The sequence below is a fragment of the Pan paniscus genome, chromosome 1, assembly GCF_029289425.2.
Source record: "Pan paniscus chromosome 1, NHGRI_mPanPan1-v2.0_pri, whole genome shotgun sequence".
Lineage (NCBI taxonomy): Eukaryota > Metazoa > Chordata > Mammalia > Primates > Hominidae > Pan > Pan paniscus.
The window spans coordinates 110,503,760-110,522,553 of record NC_073249.2 but is presented as its reverse complement, the minus strand read 5'-3'; the positions used below and the strand labels follow the sequence as shown (position 1 = coordinate 110,522,553).

General features: G+C 37.7%; 1 protein-coding gene across 1 annotated transcript in view; it reads left to right on the top strand.

Annotated features, from left to right (window-relative positions):
- GDAP2 (ganglioside induced differentiation associated protein 2) overlaps nt 1–18,794 on the top strand; it is a 92,936-nt gene that overhangs the window by 52,206 nt on the left and 21,936 nt on the right. Inside the window, exon 14 of the mRNA XM_003806292.7 lies at nt 6,538–18,794. This exon is cut by the window's right edge and continues 21,936 nt beyond it. Within this exon, the coding sequence (XP_003806340.1) occupies nt 6,538–6,585 (48 nt within the window). The 3' untranslated portion in view covers nt 6,586–18,794. The remainder of the gene's footprint in view (nt 1–6,537) is intronic.

Sequence of the window (18,794 nt, the reverse complement as noted above, 5' to 3'; positions counted from 1 at the left end):
AGAGTAAAGTGTATAATGTGATCTAATGGCTAATAAAATTTCATATTTGGCTGTTATACAGAGAGGATTTGTAACTGGAGCAGCTGGATCATAGATTCAAAAATTGTTGAATATAGGAAAGAGAAAAGAGTACATTAGTTTGTATTTACTGCAGATTGCTGGAGTAGAAAATGATCTTAGTGTTTTTCCTTTGAACTCTACATCACTCATCTTAATGCTTAAAAAAATGGATAGCAGAAAATGTGAAAGGCACTAAGAAACATTTTTATACTCAAAATTTTGAATGACAATTCATAGCTAGTATCTGGATTTATCATTTATTTTCTGGGATAGAAATATATAAGTTGGGTGTTTGATTAGGAAACCTAAAGGACTGTATTTTAAGCCAAAGCATTTTCTATATACTTAAGGGCCTATAAAGCAGGCTTTCATTAAATATTAAGTATAGCTCCACCACACTCAAGCTTGGTTTTGTTTTTTGTTTTGTTTGGTTGTGTATTTTGGCTGTTTTATTTTTGTATAAATACAAGCATAATGTAATTAATCAAAATTAAGTAGACTTATAATCTAACACTTGGCTCATTGGATCATCTCTTTGTACCTATGCTAGAGCTTTCTAAAATTGAGATGTTACATCAAAGAGAGGCATAAAAATGGGGAAGAAACAAAAGAGGGTTTCTTAGTCCATTTCTTTGTTGCTGTAAGGGAATACCTGAGGCTAAGTATAAAGAATAGATTTATTTGGTTCATGGTTCTGCAGGCTGTATGAGAAGCAGGGCACCAGCATCTGCTTCTGGTGAGGGACTCAGGCTGCTTCCACTCATGGCAGAAGGGGAAGGGAAACCAGTGTGTGCAGGGATCTCATGGTGGGAAGGGAAGCAAGAGAGAGGGAAGGGAGGTGCCAGGCTCTTTTTAACAACCAGCTTTCACAGGAACTAATAGAGCAAGGACTTACTTATTACCACAAGGACAGCACCAAGCCATTTATGAGAGATCTGCCCCACCCCGTGACTCAAACACCTCACATTAGACCCCACCTCCAACACTGGGGATCAGGTTTTAACATGAGGTTTAGAGGGTCAAATATCCAAAATGTAGCATTTTGCCCCTAGCCACCCAAACCTCATGTTCTTCCCTCATGCAAAATATAATCATTCCATCCCAGCAGTCCCCAAAAGTTTTACCTTGTTCCAGCACCAACTCAGAAATCCAAAGTCTCATCTGGAGACTCAAGGCAAGTTCCTCACAGCTGTAAATCTGTAAACTCAAAATCAAATTATTTGCTTCCAAGATATAATGGTTGTACACGCACTGGGTAAACATTCCCATTCCAAAAGGGAGGAATAAGAGGAACAGGCCAAAAGAAAGGGGTAACTGGCCCCTTATAAGTCCAAAACCTATCAGGGCAGACACTAAATCTTAAATCTCCAAAATAATCTCCTTTGGCTTTATGTTCTGCATACTGGGCACACTGGTACAAGGGGTGGGCTCCCAAGGCCTTGGGCACCCTCACCCCTATGGCTTTGCTGGTTGCCACCCACATGGCTTGCTCTCACAGGTTGAAGCTGAATGCCAGAGGTTTTTCCAGGCTGATTCTGGGTCTGGACGGGAGCAACCCAACCCCACAGCTCCACTAGGCAGTGCCCCAGTGAGGACTGCCTGGAGGTGCTCCACCACTGGAGCAGACTTCTATCTGGGAACCCAGGCTTTCTGATGTATCCTCTGAAATCTAGTTCCAAGCTGCCAAGCCTCCACCACTCTTGCATGCTGCATGCCTGCAGACTTAACACCACATGGAAGCCACCAAAGCTTACAGCTTGCACCCTCCAGAGCTGTTGCCTGAGCAGTACCTGGGACCCTTTGAGCCATCGCTGGAACCAGAGGGGCTGGGATGCAGAGAGCAGCATCCTGAAGTGTTAAAGCCTTGTCCCTCCCAAACCATTCTGTCTTCCTAGTCCTCTGGGTCTGTGATGCGAGGAGCTACCTCAAAGATTTATCCTTACTAATCTCTCTAGCAAGTGGTTGCTCCACAGCACCCCTAGATTCCTCTCTTGAAAATGTTCTTTCCTTCTCTACCACATGCCTAGGCTGAGTTTCTAAAATTTTATATTCTGTGTCCTTTTTAATTATAAATTCCAACTTTATGTCATTTCTTTGCTCTCATATCTGGTTATAAGCTGTTAAAAGGAGCCACACCACTTCTTGAATGCTTTACTGCTTAGAAATTTCCTCCAGCAGATACCATAGGGTACCAGTATTGTTTGGCCTTCCATAAAACCCTAGGGGATGGACACAGTGCAGCCAAGTTCTTTGCTAGGGTGTAACAAGGATGACCTTTGCTCTAATTCCTAAGTTCCCCATTTCCATCTGAGACCTTATCAGCATGGCCTTTACTGTCTGTATTTCTGTCAGCATTTTGGTCACAACCACTTAACCAATCTCTAAGAAGTTTCAAACTTTCCCTAAGTCTTTCTGTTGTCTTCTGATCCTTGCAGACTCTTCTAGCCTCTGCCCATTACCCAGTTCCAAAGCTGCTTCCACATTTTCGGGTCTCTTTATAGCAACACCCCACCCCTCAGTACCAATTTTCTGCCTTCATCCATTTTTATGTTGCCATGAAGGAATACCTGAGGCTGGGTAATTTATGAAGAAAAGAGGTTTATTTGGCTCACATTTCTGCATGCTGTACAAGAAGCATCACACCAGCATCTACTTCAGGTGAGGGACTCAGGCTGCTTCTACTCATGGTCGAAGGGTAAGGGGAGCTGGTGGGTGTAGAGATCACATGGCAAAAAAGAAAGCAAGAGAGAGAAGGAAGGGGCATGCCAGGCCCTTTTTAACAACAAGCTTTCATAGGAACAAATAGAGTGAGAACTTATTACCACAAGGACAGCACCAAGACATTTATGAGGGATCTGCCCCATGACCCAAACACCTCCCACTAGGCCCTACTTCCAGCATGGGGATCAAATTTCAACATGAAGTTTGGAAGGTCAGATATTCAAACTATAGCAGAAGATATCAGGAGATGATGTGGAAGGGGCAGGCAGAGAGGATACAGTAACTTTACATATTAGTGCTGCAGGTCTTTGGCTTTGTAGTCAGTGAAGAGTGTTCTGCAAGGGAGAATTGCCATTACATTGCTGTTTAGACAATGACTGTAGAAACAGCACAGAGAATGACTAGAGAGGGAAGAGTAAGTCCGTGGGGGAAAAGATGAGGTCTATTAGTAAAGGCTGGCGGAGAAACGAGACTATATTGTTAGGGCAGTGGTAGTGATAATGGCAGGGATTTGAAGATTTTAGAGATATTTAGAAATAGACATTTTAGGAAATAAAATTCACAGCATTTGGTGACTGAGTAGCCACTAAGGATGAAGCAGAAAGTAAGTTTCTGCTTTGGGAGACTTGGTGGATATGTTGCTACCACCACAGAGAAGCAATTTGGAGGAAAAGGATTGACAGATTAGGGGGAAAGGACAGGTACTGTGTTCAGTTTGTGACACAGTAGGTTTGAGATGCCCCATCAGTCATTGAAATGGAGATACCAGTAGGTAGCTACATGTTACCTTGTAAGGAAACATTTTCCTTTGTTAGGAAGAATTAAAACTATGATCAGAGAAAAGAAATGAGTATAGAGTTGGTTAATTTCATTATCATGTTCAAATTGTGCCTTGCATGTAGAAGGTTCTTTATTTGGTTGAGGAGTGAAGTGGTTAGTATCTGTTTAAAAAAAAAATAGAAACCCAAGTTTCAGTGGGCTTCTATTTTTCTGGGATTTATGTGACTTGGAATAGCAACATCAATTTTATAGGATTAAAAGGGACCTTTGAAGGTAATCAGAAGCTATTTTTTAATCTATCTAAGTAACAATGATACTGAGACCATTTCAGAAAGAGAGTTATTGGCATTCTTAAAAACACAGAGCAGAGAATATACAGTTTTTCCTGGCAACAATTCTTAAAATTTCTATGATTGTTTCCAGAAATAGAAAAAATATTTGATTGCTCAGCAGTCTCTTGCCCAGTGTGAAATTAATAATGGAAATTCTATTTCATGGCATTAAGTATTGAACTTGCTCTTCTTAGTTTGTCATAATTTAATGTAGGTGTGAAAAACTTAGAAAAAATTGGTAATAGAATAGAGAACTCCTAAAGACAGATAGTGAACTTTTCAGATGAAACTCAGAATAGATTCATCTCTTCAGGGCATGTTTCTGTAAGTATAGCTTCCATGCATATTGAAGATAAAGGATTTGGTCAGTGAAACATTTTTATAGGTATTTCTTTTTTATATAAAATTATTTTATTTAGTTTTTTAAGTTCTGAGGTACATGTGTAGGATGTGCAGGTTTGTTACATAGGTAAATATGTGCCATGGTGGTTTGCTGTACCTATCGACCCATCACCTAGGTATTAAGCCCAGCATGCATTAGCTTATTCCCCTAATGCTCTCCCCCCACCCTCCCCCAACAGGCCCCAGTAAGTGTTCCCCTCCCTGTGTCCATGTGTTCTCATTGTTCAGCTCCTACTTGTAAGTGAGAACATGCGGTGTTTGGGTTTCTGTTCCTGCATTAGTTTGCTGAGAATAATGGCTTCCAGCTTCATCCGTGTCTCTGCAAAGGACATGATCTCATTCCTTTTTATGGCTACATAGTATTCCATGGCATATATGTACCATATTTTCTTTATCTAGTCTATCATTGATGGGCATTTGGGTTGATTCCATGTCTTTGCTATTGGGAATAGTGCTGCAGTAAACATACATGTGCATGTATCTTTATAATAGAATGGTTTATATTCCTTTGAGTATATACCCAGTAATGGGATTGCTGGGTCAAATGGTATTTCTGGTTCTAAATCTTTGAGGAATCACCACACTGTCTTCCACAGTGGTTGAACTAATTTACATTCCCACCAACAGTGTGAAAGCGTTCCTATTTCTCCATACCGTCAACAGCATTTGTTGTTTCTTGACTTTTTAGTAATCGCCATTCTGACTGGCATACGATGGTATCTCATTGTGGTTTTGATTTGCATTTCTCTAATGATCAGTGATGTTGAGCTGTTTTTTTAATATGTTTGTTGGCCATATATATGTCTTTTTTTGAGAAGTGTCTGTTCATATCCTTTGCCTGCTTTTTAATGGGATTGTTTTTTTCTTGTAAATTTGCATAAGTTCCTTGTGGATTCTGGATATTAGTCCTTTGTGAGATAGATAGATTGCAAAAATTTTCTCCCATTCTGTAGGTTGTCTGTTCAACTCTGATGATAATTTCGTTTGCTGTGCAGAAGCTCTTTAGTTAGATCCAATTTTTCAATTTTAAAAAAAGGTTTTATTAAGGTTTTTCAAGTTTTTAGAAATGTAGCCTATCCTAGGATTTGTTTCTACCTATTTTTTTTATTTTGTTTGATACATGGTTAGGTTTATAATTGGAATGTAAGTTTTCCTAGATGTCTTGTTTTCCTGGTTATGGCCCAAGATCAATTCTTGCTCCAAAGCATTTGTGCTGAAGAATGGCAGAGTACCTGATTTATTTAGTCTCAAACAATTTCACTGCCTGCTGTGTTCAAGACCTGGTAGGTTTAATGCTCTATAGTAGTTATAATGTAAATGTACCATGAAGAAATGCTATTTTCTTCTACTTATTCTTCATTTCAAACTATTGTCTTATACTAGTGCTAAGCATTATCTGTTTGTGATTTGCTGAAAAACAAATTCTTTGTCAAAGAAATACTTTCCTTAAAAATGAGAAAGCAATCTTAAGTCTCATAAATCTAATCCAGGATCCTTCTATCATAAACTTAACTGTCTTGATTTTTACTGAGATTAGCCAAAATCAGAGCCAAAAAATTCCCCCTTGCACTAATTTGTTACCCTTACATTGACATTAAAGGTTTGGCATTTAATTCTCCATCTTGATCTTGAACTAAATTTCCTGAGAACTGTAATTGTTACAAGCCTGGCCATTCAGGCATGTCATGAAGACTCACTTCTGCCAAAATAGTTATAGCTATTAAATTCCTCTGTGATAACTTTTTTGTTTTCCTAACTCTAAATTAAGATTTGGCACACAGTAAGACAACACAATCTAACAAAAAAGAATCTGGATGTTAGATTTAAATAGATTTGAATTTAAATTCAGTCTGTACTGGTTACCAACTAGGTAACTTTAGGCAAATTATGCAATCTGTGTGATCCTCAGTTTCCTCTTCTGTAAAGTGAGGATGTTACCTACTTCATGGCATTATGTGAAGATTTAAAGGGATGACTTTAAAAGCGCCTATAAATTGTCTGGCACATAAAATATTCAATAAGTGGTATTATTCTTAAAAAAATTATGATCCTATTGCCTTTGTCTATCTTATACTCTGAGTGATACTAGTTGAACTACCTAATGGCTGAGGGCCTGCTTAGTGCCAGACATGTGCTAGACATTTTATATCACTACCTCAATGACTGTAAATCCCTTTTTTTCACATTTCCAGTTAAATTGGTTCTGTTACTTAAATGTTCTTCTCCTTTTTTCTTTCCACAGGAAAACGGGCCTTACTATACATCATATCCCCCATCACCAGATTTGTGACCTGCCATCTTTCAGTGCTTCTTGGTTCCCAGGATGCCACTTCCTCCACGAATAGCTACCTGTTGAAGTGATATTCATTGTTGCTGTACAGATCCAGAGAGCCTTTTATCCCCACCTCTCTGGTATTTTTTTATTGACTGTATATTTTCTGGCACATAAGCAATCTAAAAATGGTAGGCCATTCTGAACTGCACACATTTTAAATTTGTATATTTATATCAAATGGAAATGTTCATTTTTAGATTGTTAATAGAAATTGGGGAGCTACTTTTGAGTATCTTTAGTTTCCTGAAGGACACCGAATTCTCCATTAGATAAACCACCAAGACTGTTCACATCATCTCTCTAACATTGCACGCTTCCTTTGTGTACTTAAGTGATTCTCGAAATATACAGAACCAATGTATGCTAACCAGATGCATTGTTTGCTTCAGATCCATGGTGTTAATACCATGTATATTTTATAAAGATAATTTGGCTGTGTTAAAAGAGAATTACCTGAGTCCAAGAATGTGGAAATGTATCTGACAAAAAACATCAAAATCATTAGCAAAACATAGGACTTAGAATGTTAATGTACAAGTTAAGACTAAAGTTTAAGGACTAAGGTTCCTTGGATTATATGATTTGTTAAGATTGCCACAGTTCCGATCTCAACAGTGTGGGGGGAAACAAGAAGACTGTATCTTCAGCCTTTTTCCTATAATCATGGATGATTTGGTCTTATTCAAAAGGACCGCACATATTAGTACTCTTAAGAGCATCTTCCAAGACTCCAGCAGTGAGCATTTAGAGAGTGTGTTGTCTTCCAGAGTCATGAATGATTTTGTTTAGCTATCAGGTCTACTACCTCTAAGGACATTTCATAGCAGCATCTCTTGAGTTGCCTGCATCAGTGTGGAGGAAGTGTGTCACAGTGAACAAATCCAGGGAGCTGATAATTGGCAAAAGACCACTTTTACCACTCAGGCTCTATTTGTGCCTTAGCTTGCTTATGAGTAAAAATTAGAATTATGCTGCCTACCTCACAGAGGTATCATGAAGATAGCATTTAGAAAGGGCTTTGTTGTGATGGGGTATCTTCAGTTAGTTTTTAAATGGGAATAAATATATATGAGGGAATGCTACACAGCACTCCTCTTGTCCTTGATACCATTTGAGTGATTTTTCTTTTTGTGTGGCAATACCTGTTAGTGTAAAATTCCAACCCTGATGACCTCCTTCCTCTTTTGTCCAGAATCTCTTCTGGCCTGCTCATCCCCTGATGCTATACTTCAATGAGAGGCATCTGTTGGCCATTTTAAACATTTCTTCTTGAATTAAGGTCAAACCATTATTATTCCCATCTGGGTAGCTTCGTACTTTTTTTGATTCCTACAGCCACCTCCCCACAGCCCCATCTTCCTCACCCCATCACGTACATTGGCAGTTCAGAGAAAAAAAAAAAAGCAGAACCTTTCTGTTCTATCATGTGCTCCAGATCAGTGTTTCCAAGGGTCCCATTCTTTTCTGCCCAAACTAATTCTTCATTGGAGATCAAAGAAACATATTCTCTTCATTTATGATAGGGAAATGCCCCTATAGTTGCATTAAATTCATCCTGTATTTTCCCATATAAACAAGAAGGGACTTTACATTTTTTTAGATAAAGGTTCTTATCTTGTGCATGTATTGAACACATTTTCTTTGTGTCAGACCTCAAAATTACTTGATCCTTATATATACATCTGTGTTAAGATTTTCTCTTATGTCCCCTAGGTCATCACATCCAGGCAGCCAGTCAGATGTCAGATGTTAAGCTTTCTCTCAAATAGTACTTTTTTTTTTTAACCCCTTGGGCACTGTACCTTAAAAGTCTGCAACTTTAACTTCATCTTCTACAGTCAATCGTGAGATCATATTTGAGGTATCTTCTTCACAAGGAGCAGCTATGAAAGTCTGCCAACTTTTCTTTGTTAAAGGGGAACTTGGCTACCTCAAGAACCTGGCCCAAACCATTTTCTGTAGAGATAATAGAGGCTGTAAGCTACTTTGCCAATTTGAAAGGAAGGAAATTTATGTATACAATTTCTTACAGGCAATGATTTTGAAAGGATGTTCCTTTGCTATATTCATACCAGTATATTAATGTTTAGTAACACAAGCAGGATTCTACATATGCTGAGATTTTAGTATAATTGATGTCCTAGGGTATAAAGGTGATACAGAACTATATACATATCAACTGTGTTTTATAATTCAATGATGACTAAAGAAAGATAAGGACCACTCTTCTCACTGAAACTAAATTTGATGTGGGACCAAGTTCATGCTTTTATAGATGTCTAAAGTGTTATAGAATGAAGTTGCTTCAAAGTACCAAATCCTAGAGGAGAAATATAATGACCTTGATATTGAAATGATTAAGCAACATTTGGTATACCAATCTGCCTTTGTGAAAAGGTTTAGCCTGAATAATACATGCCATTTTCAAGGACATATTAGAGGATAAAGGGGATACTGGATGGAGATGACCACCAGCATCGGATGTTAATTCAAAGCACCACCAAGTCTTTAATTTAATTAAACTTTGGTCATGCCAAATGCTAATTGAATTGTTGAAGACACAAGTTATAAAATATTAATTTATTAATCATGCAAGGCATAATATGATTTTTAAAACAAGTACACTTCTTGCTTCCACGTGTATTTGGGTTCTTAATTCATCTATATCCAAGTTGCTTGGTAGTGAAAATTACCTCTTAAAAAAGGTTCAGCCTTTATTAGACTCGTGAGGGCAAATGGTACATATTTTAAAGATGTTTTCTCCTTTAATGTATATTATGTTCATTGGTGGATGCTTTATATTTCCTTTTTCCTTTCCTTTTTTTTGGAGACAGTCTTGCTCTGTCACCCAAGCTGGAGTGCAATGGTGTGATCTCAGCTCACTGCAGCCTCGGCCTCCCAGGTTTAAGCGGTTCTCCTGCCTCAGCCTCCCTAGTAGCTGGGACTACAGGTGCCTGCCACCATGCCTGGCTAATTTTTTGTTATTGTTTTTGTTTTTTTTTTTTTCCAGTAGAGACAGGGTTTCACCATGTTGGCCAGACTGGTCTCAAACTCCTGACCTCAAGTGATCTGCCTGCCTCGGCCTCCCAAAGTGTTGGGCTTACCAGTATGAGCCACCGTGCCCATCCTGTATTTCCTTTTTCAAAGGAATACATCTGCAGTATTTTGAGAGTAATTAGCAGAGGGTTTTTTGAGTATTTTTGGTAGGAAAAATAGATGTAGTTTTTTAATCAAATTTCTGAAATTGAAAATATCACTTCTTTTTAAAGAGGGATAAGTATAGTCACTCTAGTAGAAAAACATGGCTTGCCTATTTCCTCTTCTTTTCTGTTTGCTTGGATATTGTTTAATGAATTCAAACTGTAGGTTTAGTCTTGTCTTTATAACAGTTAACGGAGAAGTGATAAAATTAAGTATTCAGCATAAACTAAAGATCACTCTTTGTATTTCCCCGATACATTGACTGTATGTATGTATATAGAGTTTAAATTGCTTAATATATGCACAGAAATGATTAGAATTTGAAATACTATATAGAGGAGAGTTACATGGTTCTAGTGGCAGTGGATTGATTGTATTAAGGACCAAAAGAACTACAGGATAATATAAAAACACCTTGAAAACTGGAGTTAGTTAGGTTTCTTTTTCTTTTTTTTTTTTTTAAGAGGGCCTTACTATACTTTTTTTTTTTTTTTTTTTTTTTGTCACCCAGGCTGGAGTGCAATGGCACGATCTCGGCTCACTGTAATCTCTGTCTCCTGGGTTCAAGAGATTCTCCTGTCTCAGCCTCCCCAGTAAGTGAGATTATAGACATGCACCACCATGCCCGGCTAATTTTTGTATTTTTAGTAGAGACGGGGTTTCACCATGTTGGCCAGGCTGCTCTCGAATTCCTGACCTCAAGTCATCTGCCCACCTCGGCCTCCCAAAGTGCCAGATTACAGGCATAAGCCACTGTGCCTGGCCAGGTTTCTGATTATAGTTTTCTTAAGTTGTAATCATCATAATTAACGTGCGCTAGAGTGTTTTAACTGTGCTGGCACTAATGCTTCTTGGCATATAATTAACTCTCGTTTTGCAAAGAGACCATGAAGAATGAAGGAGGGCTTTACCTTACCTTAGTCATTTTGGGTGAATACCGTAAACTGGGTGGCGTAACAAAACACATTTATTTCTCACAGTTGGAGGCTGAGAAACCCCAAGATCAAAGTGCCATCCAGCGCAATTCCTGATGAGGGCCCTCTTCTGGCTTCTTGCTGTATTCTCACTTGGCAGAGAGAGAGAGACATCGTTACTTTCCTGTCTCTTCTTATAAGGGCACTAATCTCATTCATGAGGGCTCCACCCTCATGACATGATTACCACCCAGAGGCCCCACCTCCAAATGTCATCACTTTGTATGTTAGGGCTTCAACATATGAATTTGCAGACGAGGAGGAGAACATAAGCATTCAGTTCATAACATACCTATAATCTAGGTCATATCATAAACCCAGAGATGATAAGGATTGCCTGGTAGGCCTAACCATATATACATATACATGCATGCACACACACATATATGCATAATCTGCCTTGTTTTACATTCTTTGAGTCTGACTTCTGTGGTCCATATGTAGAGAACATAGAGCAATAAATAACCTAGTTCAAGCTTTGAGTCTTACTGAACTAGTCCTTAAACAGATGGTATCAAGATCATTTTAGATATTAGTGACTCTCTTGTATATTAGTTATTATTTTTTACACTTTTAAGAACAGCATCTTTGAATCTTTTCAAGTACAGTATGCCTTAAATGTATAGGACCACTGAGTTCAGGAAGAAAAGCATAGGTATTCTGTAGGTGAATTACACTAACAAAATCACAACTGCAGAATGTGATCTGATACTTTTATTGGACAGTAAAGCTAATACATTTTATATACACAGTCACACCTTTTTTTTTGTAATGTGTTTCGTTAACGTAAGCACACAGTCATCACAGACTGAGACAGGACTTTGTTAGACCAGATCTTGTGAGCTAAATATTTAAGAGCTTAACATATATAAATGATTTTAATTGGTATTGGGCGAAGGAAACCTAAAAATGCTTAAATTGACAGATCTTACAATTTGCTTACTGAAAATTCAGAAAGCTTTTATGAAAACTTTGTATTTTAAAATATTTTTTGCTCATTCTGAATTAGAAGTTAGATCCCTTTTAAAGAGGGTCTCACTGTATACAAATATAGCCTATGAAGAACCAATAGTGAAATAATAGTGTTTATATTGAACCCCAGGATGGGACATTATTTTTTGACCATTTACATCAGGTCTTTCTCTAATTACCAAAGTTAACCTGAAGAGTAGTTAAAAACTCAGTGAATTTTAGTCAACATTCTCTGTGGAGACCTGGACTAGTGCTTCCCAAACTTTCATGTGCATGTATCAAATCAGCTGAGGATATTATTAAATGGAGATTCCGATTCAGTAGTTCTGGGGTGGCCTCTGGGATTATCAGTTTCTAACAAGCTCTTAGGTGTTATCAATTCTCCTGGTCCCCAGACCATAGTTAGAGTAAAAGAGTATAGACTGCATTTAGCTTCCAGATTTTCTCTTTCAAGGAAAGGAGACAGAACTATCATTGTAATTCTTCCTGTGGTCCAGGCACTCTAACGTTCATCATCTCTTCTAATGCTCTTACAAATCCTGTGAGGTTGGTGATAATAGAAGTTACCTACTGAAGACGACATTCACAAGCAGGACCGACCGTGTAGACCAGTTTTCTCAAACTTGAATAATGTACTTCACTTTTTAATAAGGAAAAAAATCTCTTAGCTCCTCAGTTTTTGCTTAATTTATATTTATTATAATGTTATCTAAATATATATAAACATAAAACTAGGTATAAATGCTTTATGTTTATATGTCTTGCACAAGTATAAAACCAAAACAAGTTTATGGGTTAACACAAGCAAAACTATAAAACTAATAAAATTTAAAATAGTATTAAATAGTGATGTTTTGACAAAATGAAATTGTCACTTGTAATGTGATTATGGTACTGAGTGCTACAGTACAGGCTCTTTTCAGCTCAACAGGCATGTACTGCCATGTACTATGTGATGACCCAATTCACCCTGTTTTTTCCTATTCAGACTATTACTTTAATTTGTTCAGCACATAGTGATGTTATTTGGTCCTCATCTAGCCTGAATCCATCATTCCCCTATTAAAACAGCCTCTGTTCTCCATAAGCCTTCCACCACTAATGTAGAACTGGGCCTTAACAGGGAAGTCAATACAAATACAAACCTGAGCACTGAGATGGTTCTGCCAATATTTGGTTTTAATACAATTATCCAAATAATTCAGAGCATGAATATTATTTTAAAATGTTTCATCAACATGAATAATGCATAATTCTCATAGTAAGTTCATGGGCACTTTCCTACACCCAACACATATATACTCCACAAGGATTTCGCATGGACCCCAGTTTAAGAAGCAACAATTTAGTGGTCAGTAGCATTGGCGCTTTGGCTTCTGACACACTCAGACCTTGGGCCTGTTTCTCAACTTTTTCTGAACCTCAGTGTTTTCGTGTATTCAACAGGGATAATATTAATTGAATAATTAGGAGGAACAAATGCAATAATGTACATAAAGCATGCATAGTAGTGTTTATAAATAGCAGCCACCACTGCTTTGATTAGAAATAATAACAGCTAACATTTGAGGATTTACTGTGTGCCTTGAACGCTGCTAAGCTCTTTATATATATTACATATTGAGTGGTAGAATCAGGATTCAAATCCAGATCTGACTCCAAAGCGCATGCTTTTATAAAACATAATTTAAATATAGAATATCAATGTAAATTGCTTATTTAGGAAGTTTCTTTTCTTATACTTTCTCAAAAATATTTATTATCAAATCAGTGATTCTGTAGAGGGGTAAATAGCTAAATCTCCTTTTAAAAATTGTACGATGTGCTGATTTCAAATTGATGTGAAATACAGATTTCATTTAAAGGCAGTCATGCCAGATTGTGCTACAGTAAAGGAATATTCAGACCATTGGGCTCAACTTAGCATTATTATTCTCTTGCATATTTGTGATCAGTAACTAATAACATGAGATTCTCCCTGAATTGCAATATAGCTTTTTTTACAGAAAAAGCATTCCCCCCATCAGTATTATTCCATGTCAGTTTTGTGAAATAGTGTGCAAACATCCTAATGTTCATATGTAAAACATCTTTCAAAACTTTGGTTTCTAGTCAGTCTTCTATCTTTTCTTAGTTTTCTAAGGTAAACTCTGCAATTCTGTAAAAATGAAGAAACATACTGTAGGCTGGATTTTTGTTTGTTTTGCTTCGTCTCTGTTTGGGTAATGGGAGGAAATACTAGTAGAGAGTTGCAAAAGAAACTACTCCAGTAATTATTTATTAATGAAGATGGTAGTTATCAAATTTAAAAATTTTCTCTACTTACTAAAACATAAATTTGCACAAATTATTAAAGTAGTAGAGACATGAAATATGAGGCTGTTATTGAATTTTGTTAATTAAGATTATTTTTAAAATATGTCCCTTTATCCCATCCTAGATAACAACACAATAATAATAATCTATGTTGTGGAAATTATTGATTCTTTTCCATTGCAGCCTCTTTTCTACATTTCTAGAGTCTTCAAGTTTAGTGAATGAATTTCTCTCCATATGTGCAGGTTATCAAGATAGAACATATGTTTTCTGTAATACTTCATCACTGCCTGAACATATCATACCATAAGAAAATTGCTTGGCTGGGCACAGTGACTCATGCCTGTAATCTCAGCATTTTGGGAGGCCGAGGCGGGTGGATCACCTGAGGTCAGGAGTTTGAGACCAGCCTGGCCAACATGGTGAAACCCCATCTCTACAAAAATTAGTCGGGCATGGTGGTGCACGCCTGTGGTCCCAGCTACTCAGGAGGCTGAGGCAGAAAAATCGCTTGAACCTGGGAGGCGGAGGTTGCAGTAGCCAAGATCGTGCCACTGCACTCCAGCCTGGGTGACAGAGCGAGACTCTGTCTCCAAACAAAAAAAGAAAAAGAAAAGTGCTCTGGCATAACATTTATAGATACAGCCCAGTCTTCCTAATTTTCTTCATTTCAACAATGTTATTTGACTTGAGTTATAAGCCTAGTTCAGTTAAAGTTATGGTCCTCTTTCTCTTATTGAATACAAATAAGACATTTTTATATAACTTTTCCTTTACTACTTGAATGGGATGGCCTCTAGTCTTTTGCTTCTTTAAAATCCAAACTTACTGTTTATTAGTAGGTTTATAAAGCATTTGACTATTTATGTTTTCTAGTTTAGATGTGTCTGGTATTTACATTTTGAAATACTTAATATAAATTATAAAATATATTTTTTGAAATGGGGGTTATGTTATCAATTTTATTTCTAAAAGTAAATTAGGTGTTAAAATTTATTATGAAAGGGGATAATGGTTCTCAGACAGTTCAGAATCACTGAAACCCCGTATTTTACAAATGAAGAAATGGAGGCTCAGGCAGGTTAAAGCAGATTGGACTAATGCCAAATCATGTAGATTCTAGGTACTGTCAGGGTGACATTGCCACTGATAGCTTGAGCTGTTTGGTTGATAACTACATTTGCACAGCTGTCAGACTTTAACATTCCCACTTATGTCCTCTAAAGAAGGGGGATTTTAAAAAATTCATTATTTATTTTTTGTTTACATGACACTTGCTTAGCCGAGTTCCAGGGGAGGACCAGAGTTCAGGAACTAGCAGCAGAGGTTAGAAATCATCACTGTGGGATTGTGAAAATATTTTGAGGTGGGTTTAATGTTAAATTTAAACATTTGGGATTTTTTTTTTTTTACACAAATGCTCATTTACTGTCTCATCCCTTAAATAGAAATTCCTCCTTTCTGCAAAGTTAAACAGGAAAGCAGCATTTAGAATCACCTCTTGGGCAACCAAGTAACACTAAGAAAATGTTTATCTGAATATGATGAACTTACACCACCTAGAAAACTGCACAGACTTGGGCAGTGATACCCTATCAAGTGCCAAAAGTATGCCAAGATAAGCTTCATAATAAAATTATGGAGGCTCTCACAAGAGAAACTGAATTCTTACCTATGAGCTCATTTTTTCTGACATTAACTTGATAGCATGGAAATTCTAGCTTGTTCTTGCCTGAAATGGGCAAGATCACAATACAGAGAAAATCTATACTTCTTCTACTCATTCAGCAAATCATTACTAAGGATCTATATGTCGAAGTAATGCTAGCTGCCATAACAAACAATCTGAAAATGCATAATGGTTTAACCACAGTAGAAATGTATTTTTCACATAAAGCCTAAACAGATGTTCCTGATGAGCAAGCAGCTCTTCTCCAAGTCCTGATTCAGAGACCTAAGTATCTTCAATATTGGGGGCCCGCCAGCTTCAACATGTGGCTCCCAAAGGATTCGTGCTTTTCTGCTTCAAGCTGGCAGATGGGAAAACAGCATGGAGGACCTGCCCACAAAGTTTTTATACGTCAGAACTGGAGGTGGCACATACCACTTCTGTTCAAATGCCATTATGTAGAACTCAGTCACTTGGCTACACTTAAGTGTAAGTTTAGGAGGCTAGGAAATGTAGTCTGTGGGCCCAGGATGAAGAGAGTTCTGAGTTTGGTGCTAGCTTTCTGCAATAAACTTTTGGGCTGTCTGCTAGGTGCTGGAAACAAAATTATAAAAGAGATATTCCAGCTAAGTGCAAATAAATTGCAACATAGTGAAAAAAATGCCTCACTACAGATATATCAAATGTCATTTCACAGAGTAAGTCAAATGACACATGATCACAGTTTTGCCTCAAACAAAATCCCATGGTATAACTTGGGACAGTGAACTGAAGCTCTCAGTTTCTTGAATCCCTATCACCATATGTGCACATACAGGCTAATAGGTTATAAATATTCTGTGTTCCATTTCAGATAACCACAGTAAAGTGAATACTGCAATAAAGCAAGTCACCAGAATTTTTTAATTTCCCAGTGCATATAAAAGTTATGTTTACACTATACTGTAGCTTATTAAGTGTGCAATAGTATTATGTTTTTTAAAAGCCAATGTACATACCTTAATTTAAAAATTCTTTATTGTGAAAAGATGCTAACGATCATCTGAGCCTTCAGCGAGTCGTAATCTTTTTGCTGGTAGAGGGTCCTGCCTTGATGTTGATGGCTGCTGACTGCTCAAGGTGGTGGCTACTAAAGGTTGGAGTGACTGTGGCAATTTCTTAAAATAAAACAGCAATGCAATTTTCCACATCCATTGACTGTTCCTTTCACAAACGATTTATCTCTAGCATGCAATGCTGTCCTTTAGCATTTTACTCAGAGTAGAACTTCTTTCAAAATTGGAATCAGTCCCCTCAAACCCTGCCAGTGCTTTACCAACTAAGGTTGTGAAATCTTCTAAGTCCTTATTGTCATTCCAGCAATGTTCACAGCATCTTCAATATATTCCATCTCAAGAAACTACTTTGTTTGCTCATCCATAAAAAGCAGCTCCTTATGCATTAAAGTTTTCTCTCGAGATTGCAGCAATTCAGTCACATCTTCAGGCTTCACTTCTAATTCAAGTTCTCTTGCTATTTCAACTACATCTGCAGTTACTTTTTCCATGGAAGTCTTGAACTCCTCAAAGTCATCCATAAGGGTTGGAATCTACTCCCAAACTCCTATTAATATTGATATGTTGACCTCCTCCCATGAATCACAAATGTTCTCAATGGCATGTAGAATGGTGAGTCTTTCACAGAAGGCTTTCAATTGACTTTGTCCAGATCCATCAGAGGAATTACTATCTGTTGCAGCTATTGCCTTACAAAAAATGTATTTGGTAAGTAATAAGACTTGAAAGTTGAATTCACTCCTTGATTCATGGGCTTCAGAATGGATGGTGTATAACAGGCATGAAAATTTCATCTTGTAAATCTCCATTAGAGACTTTGGGTGACCAGGTGCATTACCAATGAGCAGTAATATTTTTAAAGAACTCTTCTTTTCTAAGAGGCAGATCTCAACAATGGCTTAAAATATTCAGTAAACCAGCCAGTCGCGGTGGCTCACACCTGTAATCTCAGCACTTTTGGAGGCTGGGGCAGGTGGATCATGAGGTCTGGAGTTCAAGACCAGCCTAGCCAACATGGTGAAACCCTGTCTCTACTAAAAATACAAGAATTATCCAGGTGTGGTGTCACACGCCTGTAGTCCCAGCTACTCTGGAGGCTGAGACAGGAGAATTGCTTGAACCTGGGAGGCAGAGGTTGCAGTGAGCCGAGATTGCACCACTGTACTTCAGCCTGGGCAACAAAGTGAGACTCTGTCTCAAAAAATAATAATAATATTCAGTAAACCATGCTGTAAACAGGCTGTCATCTGGGCTTTGTTGTTCCATTTATAGAGCACAGGTAGAGTAGATTTAGCCTAATTCTTAAGGGCCATAGAATTTCTGGAATGGCAAATGAGCATTGGCTTCAACTTAGTCACCAGCTGCATTAGCCCCTAATAAGAGAGTCAGACTTTCCTTTGAAGCTTTGAAGCCAGGTATTAACTTTTCTCTAGCTATGAAAGTCCTAGAGGCATCTTCTTCCAATAGAAGTCTATATTCTCTACTTTGAAAATCTGTTGTTTAGTGTAGCTACCTTCATCAGTTAGCTAGATCTTCTGGATAACTTGCTGCAGCTTCATACTTGCTGCTTCACCTTGCACTTTTATGTTGTGGAGGTGGCTTCTTTCCTTAAACCTCATGAACTAACATCTGCAAGTGTCAGCCTTTTCTTCTGCAGCTTTCTCACTTCTCTCAGCCTTCATAGAATTGAAGAGAGTTAGGGTCTTGCTGTAGATTAAGCTTTGGCTTAAGGGAATGTTATAGCTGGTTTAATCTTATATTCAGACCACTAAAACTTTGTCCCTGTTTACTGATAGGGACACATTTCATCACATTTTGTGCTCACTGGAGTGCACTTTTAATTTCCTTCAATAACTTTTTTTTTTGCATTCACAACTTAGCTGTTTGGAGCAAGAAATCTAGCTTTCAGCCTGTCTAGGCTTTTGACATGCCTTTCTCCCTAAGCTTAATCATTTCTAGCTTTTGATTTAAAGTGAA